The sequence below is a fragment of the Martes martes genome, assembly GCF_963455335.1.
Source record: "Martes martes genome assembly, chromosome: 10".
Lineage (NCBI taxonomy): Eukaryota > Metazoa > Chordata > Mammalia > Carnivora > Mustelidae > Martes > Martes martes.
In genome coordinates this window covers 61,282,988-61,299,763 of record NC_137898.1, presented here as the reverse complement: position 1 = coordinate 61,299,763, position 16,776 = coordinate 61,282,988, and the positions used below count along the sequence as shown (strand labels likewise).

Here is a 16,776-nt window from a genome sequence, read left to right as displayed (position 1 = left end):
AAAATAACTATTGAACAAATGATAGTATAGAACAGAGTTGAACACAATGTTTATGGAATGAAAATATTAGGGAAGAAAAGTCAAACAATTGGCAACTGAGGAAAAGGAGGCACAATGAGGTTTAAAATGTTTAGAGACAGAAATAATCCAATCTATTTCCAATCTTCTCTTGTAAAAGTTAAGACCAGAACAAAGTTTCCCAAAGTTACCTGAGTCACACTCAGAACCAGCTTTACAAGTCTTCCCACTACACCATATTAAAGGAATAATTATCTGTTTTTAAGAAACTATTTTAAAACAGGAGTCCCTGGGTGGCTCAATCAGTTAAGCGCCTGCCTTCAGCTCAGGTCATGATCCCAGGGTCCTGGGATCGAGTCCCACACAGGTTCCCTGCTCAGCCCAGAGACTGCTTCTCCCTCCTCTTCCGCCCCTCACTGCATGCTTTCTCTCTTTATTTATTATTTTTATTTTCTCAAATAAGTAAATAAAATCATTAAAAAAAAAAAAAATGGGATGCCTGGGCGGCGCAGTCAGTTACACGTCTGCCTTCAGCTCAGGTCATGATTACTGGGTCCTGGGATCGAGTCCCACATCAGTCTTCTTGCTCAGCTCCTGCTTCTCCCTCTGCTTGTGAGCTCCCTCTCTAACAAACAAATAAATATTTTCTAAAAAAAAAAAAAAACTTGTTAGAAAAAGAAATTGTAAAACAAGAGGTAAGAGATGAACTGGATGAAGGGGGCCAAAGGGTACAAATTTCTAATTATAAAATAAATAAGTCATGGGATGTAATGTGAGTATAGTTAATAATACTGTACTAAATATTTGAAGGTTGCTACAAGGACTTAAAAGTCCTTATCACAAGAAAAAATTTTTATATAACTATAATGTAGCTATATATGGTGACTGGGACACCTGGCTGGCTGGCTCAGTCAATAGAACATGTGACTTTTGAACTGCGGGTCATGAATTTGAGCCCCACATTGGGAATGGAGTTTACTAAAAAAAAAAAAAAAAAAAAGTTTACTTAAAAAAAAAAAAGAAAAGAAAAAACTATGTATGGTGACAATGTTAACTAGACTTATTGTGCCAATCATTTCATAATTTACATGAATATCAATCATTATGTTATATATCCAAAACTAATGATACATGTCAATTATACTTCAATTCTAAAAAATAATAATAAATAATAAATAATTATACACACAATAAATACATATATTTCTTGCTACTTCATTAAAGAGGATATAGATAATATAACTGTTTCTTGAAAATTCAAGGTAATAATCATGAGCAACACTTTTTAGTAATTTTCAGGTAGTTCTAAAATAGTCGTTTATTTATCAAAAATGCAGCCAAAAAAATACAACAAAAAAATGCAGCTAGGGGGCAATTAAGAAATTCTGCAATTCTAGTGTCCCCATCTAATCATCAAACTGATGTCTTTTCATAGAAAAACATGAAAATCAAAACTAAACTAGTCACTCCAGAGCACCTGGACAACTGTTCTTTACTTTTACATTTATATTAAATACTCTCCAAGCAGAATAAACTCCATTAAGTCAATGCATGAAAACAAGATTGAAACACATTCTCTACAGTAAGTCTAAAATGGGACCAACTCTCTCCTGTAATGAGTATAGTACTATAAAATATCCTAGACCTGTAATGAGCACCCACAGCCAACCTGCCTATCTTGCTTTGTGATCTATTTTCAAAATGAAAATTTTAAAAATCTTTTTCATATTGCTGCTTCCCATATATAGCTAGATATAAACATTTTAGTGGATGAAAGCAGTACCAGTTTTCTCACGGAGATTACTTATTAAGGCAGACAAGGTTAAAAAAAGTTTTTCATAATTCTAAATAAAATTATTTTCATGCTACATTTTTTTAAAAGTTTCATTTTCCTGTAGTCCCACTTTAAAAATGACCGGTGGGGCACCTGGGTGGCTCAGTGGGTTGAAGCCTCTGCCTTCGGCTCAGGTCATGATCTCAGGGTCCTGGGATGGAGCCCCGCATCGAGCTCTCTGCTCAGCGGCGAGCCTGCTTTCTCCTCTCTCCCTCTCTGCCTACTTGTGATCTCTGTCTGTCAAATAAATAAATAAAATCTTAAAAAAAAAAAAAAATGACTGGCATTGTGACAGGAAATAATTCATATCCTCAGAAAGACATAGTAGGTTGGAGGAAACAAGGCATACAGTTTCTAATCACACACCTAACATAATTCAAAGAAGGTGCTTTATAAATATCTGTTGAATAAACAGTTGATGCAGTTAAGTTCCTTCTATAGTTCTTTTATTTCTTTTTTAGTCTATTTATTTGTCAAGGAGAGAGAGAGAGTGCACACATGCACAAGAAGGGGACAGAGGAAGAAGCAGGCTCCCTGCAGAGCAAGGAGCCAGATGTGGGGCTCAATCCCACGACCCTGGAATCATGACCTGGGCCGAAGGCAGGCCCTTAACCAACTGAGCCACCCAGGCGCCCCTATACTTCTTTTAAGAGAGGCTAACATGACATATAAAGTACTTATAGTTCAGAATTAAACCTTTAGTTAAAAAAAAAAAGTACAGTCATGATAAAAAGAACAAGCAGCTCTCCCTAAAAAAAAAAAAAAAAATCATAAGTCTGATTTCCACTTTTACTTATTTGTACCTTCTCTTTTTTCTTACCCTGGCATCTACTGACAAAAGCCAAAGGTAACTGCCATTTTCAGCTTCCCAGTTTTTCTCATTATTTTTAAAAATATCTGAATGCTTCTTTCAGGGCATTCTAAAAACCATGGTAGGGGAAAAAATGCCAGATATTTCAACAGACCAACAAACAAACAGAGATGCTTAAGTAATAGGTTCTAATGCCAGCTTCTAGCATTATCTGGCTCAGCCTTTAAGGACAAACGCACTTTACTAAAGTTTTCAATGCCTAGTAACATTTCTAGCAAATGAGGTCTATGGCAATCATCGTCAAATATTACACAGAATGAAATTCCTGACATCACAAACTCACAATCACCAGATGCTGCTGTTTCAGAAATTTAAAGAATCAGTACTTTCAAGTGGACTAGTCAGAAAGAATAGACATGGGGGAGGGAAAAAAATAAAAGGATTGGCCTGGTAAGTACCCAGGGACAAAACAGGAAGACTGATCACTTCAAATACAGAGGGATATTCCAAAGTTTCACTCTAATTCATACCGTAAAAGGGGACTGGGGGGTGGGGTCTGAGTGTTCTGCCTATAAAGAGAACTTTAAAATACAGTCTTTCTCCCATTTCAATTCTAGCCTAAAATCCCCAGAGCTGCAGAAATGATGTGTCAAAGCACAGAGATAAGTTTAAGAAACAAGTTCTCAAACACCCAGACAAGCACAGTAGAACTGTTCATGAGGCCCAGGATCTGGTCAGATACCTGTCACTAAAAGGGACAAGAGGAACTGTCAGGTAACTGTCAGGTGACTGTCACTAAAAGGAACTAAAGGAACACTCAATTCAGATTTGTTCAACTAATATTCTTTACTGACTCCTTGAGGAAGGGAATAAACAGATGGACCAAGCCTATTACCAGGGAAATAGTTTCAACTCTGAGGGCTTCAGATTTTGCATCTATAAAATTCTATGATTCAATTCACACTTCTACCTTAAAAGAAGATGGAAAACAAGATTTTATATTAAACCAAGAAGGTATACTATGAGTTATACCTTTTTTTATAAAAAGATGTATTTATTTATCAAGAGAGTGAGAGAGGGGGACACCTGGGTCGCTCAGTCAGTTGGGCGTCTGCCTTCAGCTCTGGTCATGATCCCAGGATTCTGGGATCGAGTCCCGCATCAGGTTCCTTGCTCAGGGAGTAGGAGGCTTCTCCCTCTCCTGCACCCACTGCTTGTGCAATTTCTCTCTCTCCATCTCTCTCTGACAAATAAATAAAATCTTTAAAAAAAGAGAGATGGAGAGGGAGAGTGCATGTGCACACAAGTCAGAGGGGCAGGGAGAAGGAAAGAGAATAATCTCAAATGGATTCTCCTGAGTGCGGAGTCTGACACAGGGCTGATCTCACCACCCCAAGATCAGGACCTGAGCTGAAACCAAGATTCAGATGCTCAACCAACCACCAAAGCGCCCCTATACTACTGAAAATTCCAATGTCAACTTTTTCATTCTCCATGTGTTCCTCTAGCTGTATAATCTAAGTACACAACTAGTATATAATTCAAGACATCAGAAAAATTTAACTCTTCCTGAGACATTATTGATGTCATTATATATATAACATATATATATATAACTATAACAAAGTATAAAACCTAAAATGTTTTAATTCCTCCCTTAACATAGACCTGTCTTTAATTTATCTAAAATACCCCCTAGTTTCTTGCTGCACTCATTCAAGTACATCAAAAATGACAAATATTCCTCCTCTTCCCCTACCCAGTGGTAATAAGTCTGACAGGTAAAAACACAAAGATATCAAAAGCACACATTTGGAAACAATGAAAACCTTTTTTTTTTTTTTCATTTTACCATATACTTCAGGCCCAACTTATTAGTTTCAATTCTGCTCTTGCTCTATTTCCAGTCAGTTTCACTTCTGAATTTTCTGCCACAAAGTTAAGAATTGTGACCCTGTGGAGAAATTTTAAAGTAAACACTAAATAAGAACATAGCTTTTCCTTTCAAAGGAGAAAACATTTTCACAGGAAAAACAAAGAAACAAACAAAAATTCTTACATTCCTAATGGCATGTTGTCACATAAAAATGATTTAAGGTTGTTGATTTTTTTTTCAAGTTTCTGAAGCTTCCTCATACAGTTTTGTTTACAAGAGCCAAAGCAGCCCAAAAATTGCTATCATTCTATCTTATACGTATTGGATGTTTTAAATCTGAGTCACAAGTAAGTGGCTCAATAAATATTTGCGGAAGGAATGAATGTGATAGCACAGTGCGTGCTGCATGAAGCATACATTCCCAGTAAGACACAACTTTCTCTCTGCCTTCAGTGGCCTTACCGACAAAACAGACTTTTTTGAAAATATAATAAAAAGATAATTAAATCAGATTAGCAAAAGTAAGGTATCTAATAAACATATAAGGGGAAAATATATATCATGTACAGCTAAATTAAGCTTTATAAAGCTTTTTGGTGTTACGCTATCATTTTTTTTCTTGTATGTGTTTCAATCCCATTTCCTTCTCTTTAGGCTGTAAAGTTGTTTAAAGGAAATTTTCATATAGAAATAAAATTTAAAAATAAAAATACAGGCACGCCTGGGTGGCTCAGTCAGGTGAACATCCGACTCTTGGTTTCAGCTCAGGCCATGATTTCAGGTGACTGAGATCCAGCCCTGCACTGGGCTCCACACTCAGCGGGGAGTCTGCTTGCGATGTTCTCTCTCCCTCTCCCCTCCCCCACCCCCCCCACCACAAGCACAGCCACTCACTCCCTAAAATAAATAAATAAATCCTTAAAAAATAAGTAAATAATGTACCAATAAATAAAAATATACAGCTCCTACTACATCAGCAGCAGTGCTTGTACGTGCTGTGGGAAATAAACTACACAAACCATGATGGTCCCGAACCTTAAGGTAACTTAAAACTTCTCTGCTTCTCCAGCAATTTGCAAAGAGTAGCTGCCCACGGCAACTCAGGATCAAAGACCTTGACTGCAGTCCCTGCGTTGGCACTGTGTGACTTTGAAAAAGTTACCCAGACCTTAGATTCCTCATCTGTAAAAGAAAGTGGTTACTGATATAAACCTCCCATGCAGAATTCCAAAAATTTATGTAGATATTCTGCCGTCAAGGAGAGGGAACAGGAATCCCCACTCCGTAAGTGTGGGCTGTGCATACTGACTACCTTCCAAAGAGGACAGCACAGAAGGGTGGGTGGGAAAGAGTAAACTTATAGCAGAGAAACCCCGGTCTAATCATAGAGGAAAAAAAAAAAAAAACATAAGACTAATTCCAACACAGGTACAGCCCACAAAATACCTAACCAGTACTCAAAACTGCCACAGTCATCAAGAGGAAGGAAAATCTGAAGAACTGTCACAGCCAAGAGACTAAGGAGATAGGACAAATATAATGTGCTTTCAGGATGGTATCCTGGCACAGAAAAAAGGTCATTGTCAGATGAATGGATATACAAACACAGAGGATCCCTGCTGACTCAGTCGGTTGAGCACGGACTCTTGATCTCGGGGTTCTGAGTTCGAGTCCAATGCAGGGCATACAGTTTACTTAAAAAAAGAAATGCAGCATATACATACAATAGAGTATTATTTAGCCATATAAGGAATGAAATTCTGATACATGATCCAACACAGAAAAACAATGAAAACATTATGCTGAAAATAAGCCATACACAAAAGGACGAATATTATATCATTCCACTTATATCAAGTACTTAGAACAAGCAAATTCATAAGGACAGAGGGCAGAACAGAGTTTACCTGGGGTTGGAGGAAGAGGAAAATGGGGAATTACTGTTTAATGGGTACAGTATCTGTTTGGGATGATGAAAATGTCTGGAAATAGATACTGATAATGACTGCACACAGAACACTGAGAATATACTTAATGCCCCTGAGTTGTACACTTAAAAATTATTAAAATTGCAAATTTTATGTTATGTGTATTTTACCCCAACTTTTTTAACTAAGGAAATCTGAATAAACTGTGGACTTAGTTAATAATAATACATCAATATTGGTTCATGAATCACAACAAATGTATCATACTACTGAAAGACATTAAGAATGGGGGAAATGGGTGTAGAGTATATGGGAGTTTTCTGTACTATCTTTTCATCTCAATTTTTCTGTATATCTAAAACTATTCTGAAAAATAAGGTCTACATAAAAAATTTCAGGGGACAGGGCACCTGGGTGGCTCATTGGGTTAAAGCCTCTGCCTTCAGCTCAGGTCATGATCCCAGGGTCCTGGGATCAAGCCCCGCATCGGGCTCTCTGCTCAGCAGGGAGCCTGCTTCCCCCCTCTCTCTCTGCCTGCCTCTCTGCCTACTTGTGATCTCTATCAAATAAATAAATAAAATCTTAAAAAAAAAATTCAGGGGAGATAAAGGCTAATAGCACTTAATACAGTCCACCTGTTCCAAAAATAGGACAAGAGGGGTGCTTGGGTGGCTCAGTTGGTTAAGAGGCTGCCTTCTGCTCAGGTCATGATCCCAGGGTCCTGGGATGGAGCCCTACATCAACTCCCACACAAGGGAGCCTTTTTCTCCCTCTCCTCTACCACTGCCTCTGCCTGTGCTCTCCCACTCTCTCTCTCTCTGTCAAATAAATAAATAAATCTCTTAATTAAAAAAAAAAAGAACAAAAAACAAAAGCAGGACAAGAAAAATGCTCAAGTCGATGAAAAACATGAGCAAGCAATCAGAAAAATTAATGCCAAGGATATAAATAAACCTGCAATTTACAAAAGAAATTAAAATGCTACATAAAGCTATGCAAAGATGAAATTCATAGGTTTGTGTAAGGACAAATGAGATCATGTACTTAACGTAATGTTTTATATACCATAAATTAAAATACAACTAATAAGTAAGTAAAGAAATACAAATTTAAATAACAGAAATATATACATATATACACATATGAAGGTTATACATATTCATATATTTATAACTTATGTGATTATATTCTATATATATTAACACATACAGATAACATCTGTATACATAAAACCATTTTTTAAAACACTGAGAAAACTTTTGAGCCCGAAGTTGACAAAATATGGAGAAAGACCTTCTGTCATAATTTGGTAGTAGTACTGTAGTGGGTATGTCCTTTTAGGGAAACACTCTGCTGGTACCTTCTAAAGTTAAAAAAAAAAAATTGTATCAATCTAAGTTTACATATATCTCCTTTGAGTGAGTGATTTCACTGCTCAAAATTCATCCTACAGAATTATCAGCACAAGTGTAGAAAGATAACCATACATGGATATTTACTGCAACAATGTAAAAGAGAAAACTGGAAATAATCCAAAAGGCTACCAAGAGTTAAACAAAGGTAACTGAACATTATTAGGCAAAATGTGGTAGATGTATATACCCTGAACATGGATAACTGTCTGAAAGAATAATAAATTGTAAATCTAAAAAAAAATTGTTAAGGAGGGGAATAAACCAGTTTAGGACTATTTAATCTGGGGTCTTCCATGTACACATGGCTCAAGAGAACCAAAACTGCATGTAAAATTGTCTATGTATGTAAATGCATTTTCTAAGGAAAGTGTCTGTAGCTTTTATCAAATTCTTAAAGGAATATGTAGCCCCCTGGAAAGGCTCACTAAACAATCAGGAAAAAGCATCCAGCTCTGAGTATCTAAGAAATGTAATTAAGTCATACTCAAGTGAGGAAGACTTTGGGGAGGAAAGAAATGCTCTCACTTAAACTTTTAAGGATATATTAAATGCCTCTACCACAAAAAACAACATTTTATTTCAAAACTGCTAAATCTAAGGGTGTGAAGGAAGTTATTCATCAGATGAGCTTATATTCACTAATTATAAACCTAAACCAAAAATTAAAGATCAAAAACAGTCTTCAAAATGTGTGACTAGTTCATGCTTAAATTACAGTTAAAGTAAGATCATACAGAAGCAATAGGAGCCAAAGATGAAGTGGGAGTACCATTTGACACAGTCAGGTTGGTAATTATGGACCAGTTACTCATACAAACAAAGATTCAGGAGTTACGCAGCCTTAAATAAACTTTATTTTTTATCTTTTTTTAAAGATTTTATTTATTTGTCAGAGAAAGAGAGAGATTGAGAGAGAGAGAGAGAGAGAGCGCACGTACAAGCAGGGGGAGCAGCAGAGGCCCAGAGAGAGAAGGCGGCTCCCCGCTGAGCAAGGAGACCAAAGGGGGACTTGATCCCAGAATCCTAAGATCATGACCTGAGGGGAAGGCAAATGCTTAACTGACTGAGCTACCTAGGCTTCCCTAAACTTTATTTCTTAAGAACAAGTCGATTAAAATAAGACAAAAGTAAGTTAGGTCTTCTACATAGTTTTGTGAACTTTCTTTGAGCAGAATAAATAAGTCTTTTCCCCAGGAGGCAGTTTAGGAGGAAGATTCCAATAGCTTTAGAACTAATTTAATAAATTAACATTTTAAACATTATAGCCACTAGAATGAATGGTACTTAATGAAGACTGAAATAAATGAGTAGAAAATAGCAGGAATACTCTATATCCTAAAATGAAAATATATCTTAGAACAGTGGTTCTCAACCAGGAGTAACTATGACCCCCTAAGGGACATTTGACACCACCTGAAAATATTTTTGACTGTCAGAACTGGATGGGTACTCCTGGTATATCGTGGGTAGAAGCTATGGATGTGGCTCAACATCTCACAGACTCACCCACCCACTCAAATGTTGACAATGCCAAGAAGTGGGCTGAAGGAACCACTGAATCTGTGCTTTGAGATAATCAACTTTACAACAGAAATCCTAAAACAAGGTTTACTTATTTGTTTTGAAACACTGACACCCTATCAAATAGCATAGATCTTATTAAAATGACCTAATTCTCAAAGGTTATTTAAAAGAAAGATATTAATTGAATTTCCAATTTATCTAAACCTTTTAAATGACGTAAAAGCCATAGGCAAGAAAAAAAAAAAAGAACAATGAATTAATGCTAAAAGAAAAAAGTTTTATACACACATGCATCCTATGATGCTCACAAACAATACTGAGCAAAGGAAACCAGACACAAAAAGCTGTATTTTGCATGATTCCATTTATACACGGTTCAAGAATAGGCAAAAACTGATCTCTTGTTAGAAATCAGAATTGTGGTTCCTCTGGAGAGAAAGAAAAGGTAGAGATGGGAGAGAACATAAGGGGGGCTGCTGGAATGCTAATAATTTTGTATTTCTTAATCTGGGTAATGGTTATATAACTGTGTTCACTCTGGGACAATCATCATGCCGTGTACTAAGCAATCCAAGTGCAGTTTATACAGTTAACACTTGCACCAAAAAATGTTTATTTTTTCACAAAAATGTTTATTTTTTAAATGTTATTTATTCATACCCTAAAAAGCTGAACACTTTGACCCACAGAGCTAAATGAATGTCAATTGCAAAAGTAAAAGTATTTTAGTTACATAGGCTACCTTCCAAGAATTCAAGAAGGATGACACCCCCAGAAAGCTGTAAATACCATACTCAGAGCTCATACAGCCTTCAGTTGAACGCTTAAGCCACCATATATCCCTCCGCACAAATCCAAAAATCTGACAAAGGCTTACAAATGCAGTTAAATTTATTCCATGGACAGTTTGAATTATTGCTCCTAATTTTAAACTGTGAACTGTTATTAGAGAATGCATTCTATGAAACAAACGATGCTCTCTTTCTTAATCCCGCATTTTCCCAAAACTCCCCCAAACTAAACCCCTCTTGGCCCTCACCTCCTTAGGATTTCTCCAGGCTGCTTGCAACAGTGCCCATCATCGTCTCTTTCAGTATCCATCCTTACAATCCACCTCTCCCAACACATGAAAATTCATGCTCATTCCAGAGGCTGGTCTCCCATACCAGACTCCTACTCCCTCCCAGGACCTCATAAATACAATCCACACTTCACTACCCTCAAACTCCTAATATTCTCCAACAACTAGCTTCCCAACAGCACCATAAAACTAGGGCACACGCAAACCCCTTCTTTAAATCCTCTTCTACCACATAAAAAAGGCCTGCTTCTTCACACAATTCAGCTCACTGGCCACTGTAGCTACCATCCCCGGTCCAGCTCTCTGCTTTAGGATCCCCTCTACTGCATTCACATCCATCCCATTTCCCACCCACTTCCTGCCCCAAACGCTGCTTTCTTATTGAAAAACCTTTCCTAAGTACTAAAGCAAGGATATAAAGTTTAAGGAAGGATAAAGGAAGGGGCTCCATTCTGCATGAAGGTAGCTGCTCCAGGGTCAAACACACCAACCATGGGCATGGGCTACAGGGTCAGAGGCAGGAGTGTGAAACCCAGCCACAGTCCTTCCTAACTAACTGCAAGGCTCTGGGCGATTTTACATCTTTAAGCCTCAGTCTGCTGAACTACAAAATGGGAAATCATAAAAATAGCGATCTCACAGAGTTGTCAGAATGAAATAAACTACCGGCTGTCGAGCACTTTGCACAAATCCTACGCTGTAAACTCTCAGTGGCTGATGGTTCCTCCTAGGTCCTCTCCTTGGAGGAATATAAGAGGGTGATAGGTACTTCAAGGGCAAGGGAGTGGTGGAGGGAAGAAGTACCGTACACACATATGGCTGATACAAAGAATTGTGTCAGATCCCCAGTGTTCTCTATTATCCCCTTACAATGTGGACCCCGAGAAGCCCTCAAAGCCCCCGCTAAAGGATTGGGGAAGACACAAATAGATACATCAAATCCTGCTTTCACGGAGAGTTATTTGAGGGAATGAAGTAGGAAAGTGCCGCCCCTAAATTGCTCTAATGCGATCCTTGGCGGGGGAGGGGGGGCTGAGAATTAGGACGAAAACCCCAAAGTCCCAAAGGATTTCTCCTGGGAAGCTGAGGGGAGTACTTCATAACAAGGAGATTAAAACTAAACGCTAGAAACCATAGACTCCTCAAGTTCTCCCCTAAGAAAGAGTACTAACTGGTTTCTCCGCAAATGGCTTGAGAAAGGAAATGCGCTTTCCGCGTCTCTCATGGGACACCCGGGCTTCCCCGGGTCCCTTCCCCGGAGGGATAAGGAGGACGGTCCGCGCAGGGGAATCCCCAGCCTCCCCCCACCCCCGGCGGGGGAGAGGCGGACTCAGGCCGGGGCCCCCAGGGAGTTCCACTGGGACTCTTCCAGTCTCTTTGCAGCCGGTCTCCCGTAACGGGATCTCTCCGGGGGCTCGGGGACCTCCCAGAGCTTCGGCCATCGCTGGCTCCCTCCCCTCACAAGCTTTAGGTCCTCGGTCCCCCGAGCTCTCCCCGGGCACTTCTCCGGGTCTCCTGGCTGGCACAGGGTCCCCCCGCCGCCCACGGGCTCTCCTCCTCGACCTCCTCCGCCCCCCCCCCCCGCCCCGCCGAGCGCCGCGAGCCTGCGGGGTTACCTGCTGAGAGGGCAGCTCCACATGCAGGGCCCGCGCGGCAGAACCGGGAGGCAGCGAAGCGGCCGGGCCCGGGGGCGGCTGGGGGACCGGGCCCCCGACCGACGCCGAGGCGCTCATCTTGACCCAGGGGCCGCCAAGCGGCGGGGCCCGCGTTCCTCCGGCATCCGCCACCACCACCTATCCTCGACCCGCCGAGTCCCTGCAGCCCAGAAACCCGCCACCGGAGAGGCAGAAGTGTTCTACCCAACCTCCGGCCGCCACCGCCGCTGGCTAAGGAAGAGCCATATTACCGCAGTGCAACCCCACCACCCCGCCGAGACCTGGCTTGTTCATTGGTTCGGCTGCTACGGGGGCGGGACCCAAAGCCAGACAAGGGACGTACTATTGGGTAAAAGGTCTGTCCATCGTCGGCCGGAATGGGCTCGGGGCGGAGGGACCCGGGGATGGCCTAAATCGCGTCTGTCAAACCCGGGAGAAACCTGGGGCGTTGCTTCTTTTTTTCCCCAGTCTAATTGGTTCTCTCAGTACTATAGGGCGGGGTCTCCTGGCCGATCCGCAAAGGCCATTGCTCTAGGTGGGTGTCAGTTGTCAGTAAGGGGACAGAGGGGCGGGGTCTGATTAGGTAGAGAGCGCGCCTGGGCTCTGTTGTCACGTGCAGGAGGCAGGAGAGTCACCTGATTAGTGAGAGTCAGTCTTCCGAGCCACTTCCGCCCGAACGTAGTTGCCATGGTAACCGGCCTCAGTCGGAGGGCGGGGACCCGTTTGGCGCCAGCTGGGTGGTGATGGCTGATCTAATGTTGCAGGCTGCCTGAGCAGCCTTTTCCTGAGGGGCTCCCAGCAACATGCGGGGATTGAAAAGGAATATTTTGTGGTTCGACAGAAGGCATGCACGGAGACCAGAAACCTGTCGGGCAGTCCCACCTGCTCTTCGGCGACCAATGCCAACCCACAAGTCCACGCCCCTCTTCACACTGCTCTAACTAGTGCGCTGAGCTGCAAGGTGTACCAGGCACCCAGGACGCAGTTTCACCTCTTGCTTATGCTGTCCTTAGAAAGCCTTTGCCGCTTTTTTCCTCCCTAGTGTTTACTTACCATCAAATCTCATCCGGGGGTGGGGTCCCTTCTTCCCTGATCTATTCTAGGACCCTGAGTTAGGAACATTGCCTCTACCATATTTCTGATTATTTTATGGCATTGTCTTTCAATAAGTGTGTAATACACACACACGTATTGAATTCCTCAAATAAAGGATCTTGTCATTCATATCTGGACTTCCAGGACCTGCTGGATAATCAATACATGTTTGCTTTTTAAGTGAAGACCCAGCTCAATTGCCACCTCTTCCATGAAGACTTCCTTGACCATAATATAGCATATATAGCAAATGCATCTATAATAAATAGCACTGAATCATTCTGCAGGATATCAATCTGCCTCCCCCCCCACCCCCAGACTGTGAATTTCTCCACCACCTGGACTGACAGAGCTGAAAGAACACAATGTTTTAGAATCAGACACAACAGGAATCAGGCAGTTTGGGAATCTTGGCTCTGCCACTTTCTAGCTATGTGTTCCTGGGCAAACCAGTTTCCCTCTCTCAGCTTTGGTTTTCCCATCTGTAAAATAATTATAAGGTTGTGTAGGGATTAAGTAAATCAACATAAGTAAAGTGCCAGGGAAAGCCTCACATATAATAATTGCACTAAAAATAGTTGAATAAAAGGTAAGCATACTATCTTTCCAAGGTGTTCAGAACCCTGAAGACACTTTGGATCTGACCCCAGGGCTAGCTAACATGGATGTCACCCTGTCCTCTTTTCTGAGACATCGAGTGGTTCCTCATGGGTGTGTGGTCAGGTGTTTGTTGAGAAGGGATTAGTTAAGAAATCCCAAATCTCATGTTGTTCAATTCATGTCGTGCCAAGATCTGGTGGAATTTCACAGAAAACACTTTTCTGTTTCCAAGCTGTATTAGTTCCCTGAGGCTGCTGTATTACATTACCACAAACTAGGTAGCTTATAGCAACAGCAACAGAAATTTGTTCTTTAACAGTTCTGGAGGCCAGTAGCCCAAAGTGAAGGTGTTGGCAGGGCCTCACTCTCTCAGCAGGCTCTCAGGGAGAACATTTCCTTGCCTCTCTCATCTTCTGGTGGCTTCAGGTAGTCCTTATCCTGGGGCTGCATAATTCCAGTCTCTCCCTCCATCTTTTCATGGTCTTTTCTTCTTGTTGTGTATTTTTTTCTTTTTCTTACCAGAACACTCGTCTTTGGACTTAGGGCCCACCCAGACAACCCAGATCTCATTTTGAGATCCTTAACTACAAAGACTCTTTATCCAAGTAAGACGACATTCCCAGGTTCCAGGGATTAGAGTATGAACTCAGTCGAGGGGGAGCGGGATATCATTCAACCCACTACATAAGTTAAGAAAATAGACCTCTAGAGACAGAACCCAGAATCACTTCATTCCCCTTTGGTGGGCAGCTCTGGATATTAGCTAACTTTATTAGTTTGTTCATTTAACAAATGTTCATTGACACAGAGATGTCAAGCCCTTTGATGGGTGCTGGGAAATCAGACCCAGACTCATCCCCGGAGGAGCTGCCCTCTTTATCGGGTAGTCCAGTAAGAAAACAAAGAGTGAAAATCCAGTTGCTCAGTCTGAGGAAAGTTCAGGAGCTGTGGAAGCCAGAGGAGAGAGTCCGATTTCAGTCACAGTAGAGGTGACATTTAAACTGGGTATTGAAGGACCAATAAGAGTTTACCAGGCAGGAAGGGAGGAAAGGATGTTTTAGCAGAGACAGCAGGACCCATTCTTTCTACAAGTTTCTAATGAGATTCAACACTGTACCAGGCTGATTACTAGACACTGGAAATACACAGTTCAACTAAACAACCCTTCTCAGACTTTTCCAGTCACATGCCACTAATACCAGGAGAGCTGGAATGCTCACCCCTAGGGACAGGAAAGAGAACCGAAATAAGTGCAAAATATTCAAGGTATTGAGCGTAAAATGTTTTGTACCGTGCCTTGGGGACGGTAAGTGTTCATTAAATTCTAGCATTATTTTTATATGTCCTATTTCATTCTAAAAAGTCTTGTATTATCTTAGATCCTTTTCCATAATATAGTTATATTTTTTCAATGTAAAAATATTTCTAATCACTTTGAATTAAAATACTATAATATGTATACAGTGCTATACACCCCCTAAGGAGACTTTATCCAAGTGTGGGAAACATGGATTCTAGGCGGCCAAATACAATATGCATGCAATGATAGAAGAAAGATCAAGGTCAAATGGTAATGGAATGACTGACTCTACAGGAGCTGGTGGGCAAAGTCAGAGAAGGCCTCACAAAAGTCTTTAAAAAATGATTAAGAGCATGATAGATGAACACGAAGGGTTAGATCTGTTTGGTTCAGGGATGACTGGTGTTTTAAAAGCTAACTAGAGCCATGTTGGATATTAAAACCAAGCATTGTTTACAGGGTCAAAAATCTGAAGCCACTCCAATCCATTTTACCTCTTCTTCTTCCTCCCCCCTCATTTTCTAGATCTCACGAGTGTGATGCATTAAGTAAGAGCAAGACAGGCCAGGTTGGTCTTTCAGTGTCTCAAATTTAATTAAATTAGATCTATCCCGTTCCGTTCAACAGTGTCCTCTTTCTTCCGCTTACTTACTCACTAAGTCAAACAGCATTCAGACCTGTACCAGGTACCCAGCCAGGGCACTACATTTACAGAAATCATGCAGATGGAATCCCTGATTGCAAGGAGGTCATGGATAATTTCACTACAACGTGGCCAATGCAGTCACTGGGACAATATATAAAGTATAATAGGAGCACGGAAGAGGGAGTTGCTAACGGCTGTGTGTTGTACCAGAAGGCTTTCCAGAGAAGAAAGAGTATTCTAGGCAGAACCATGAGTTTTGCATGAGCAAAGACCCCGAGGCAGAAGACATGACATTAGCATTGTTCAAGGTGTTTGAAGCAAAGGTTGCACGGGAGCAACAGGCAAAGAGGTCAAAAAAGGAAGAGGGGGCCTGGTAAGAGAACCTGGCTGCTAGGCGGAAGAACTCAGGCTTCATTTTAGGCAATAGGAAGTCAGTTAGAAAGAGCCTCAGGCAGCCCTGGAGCGGCAGCTTTCAAGAGGTAGGATTTAAAGAGCCAGACTCTTGCAGAAAACCAGGTGAGAATCGTAAAACAAGGAGACAATTCCGCAAAGAGCCTACGCCCAACAAAGGTGGATCCCTGGGCTGCGTTTCTCCTTCTCTCAACCCTTTCTCTTTCTCCTCAACCCTTCAAGGTCCTTTTTTTGAAAAAGGCTTCCTAGAGGTGAGCTAATGGCTACCTTCTCTGGGCTTCCACTCTGGCTGCCTGACCTCTCTTTAGTACCTGTATCCACGTGCCTAGTCATATGGTTCGTGTTAGTCTCACCCACTCTACTTTGAACTCTTGCTTTTCATTTCATGCCAATCCCACAGAAAGCAGGCTGCAGGAGCTTCAACGCATCAATGAATGAAATCAGTGAATGAGTAGATGAACGCTGGAGGAAGGGAATGTTTAGACGACACTGGAACCTCCATGCCTCTTCCACTGGACACAGCCCCAGAAAGAGGAGGTGAGCTTGTCCAGGGTCACACAAAGTTTGTAGCAAAGCTGAGAC

General features: G+C 41.2%; 1 protein-coding gene across 1 annotated transcript in view; it reads right to left on the bottom strand.

Moving 5' to 3' along the window:
• The window catches only part of UVRAG (UV radiation resistance associated), a 301,274-nt gene extending 288,859 nt beyond the window's left edge, over positions 1-12,415 (bottom strand). The window contains exon 1 of the mRNA XM_080817446.1: positions 12,104-12,415. Coding sequence (XP_080673572.1) covers positions 12,104-12,220 — 117 coding nt within the window. The 5' untranslated portion in view covers positions 12,221-12,415. The remainder of the gene's footprint in view (positions 1-12,103) is intronic.
• Positions 12,416-16,776: the final 4,361 nt, after the last annotated feature.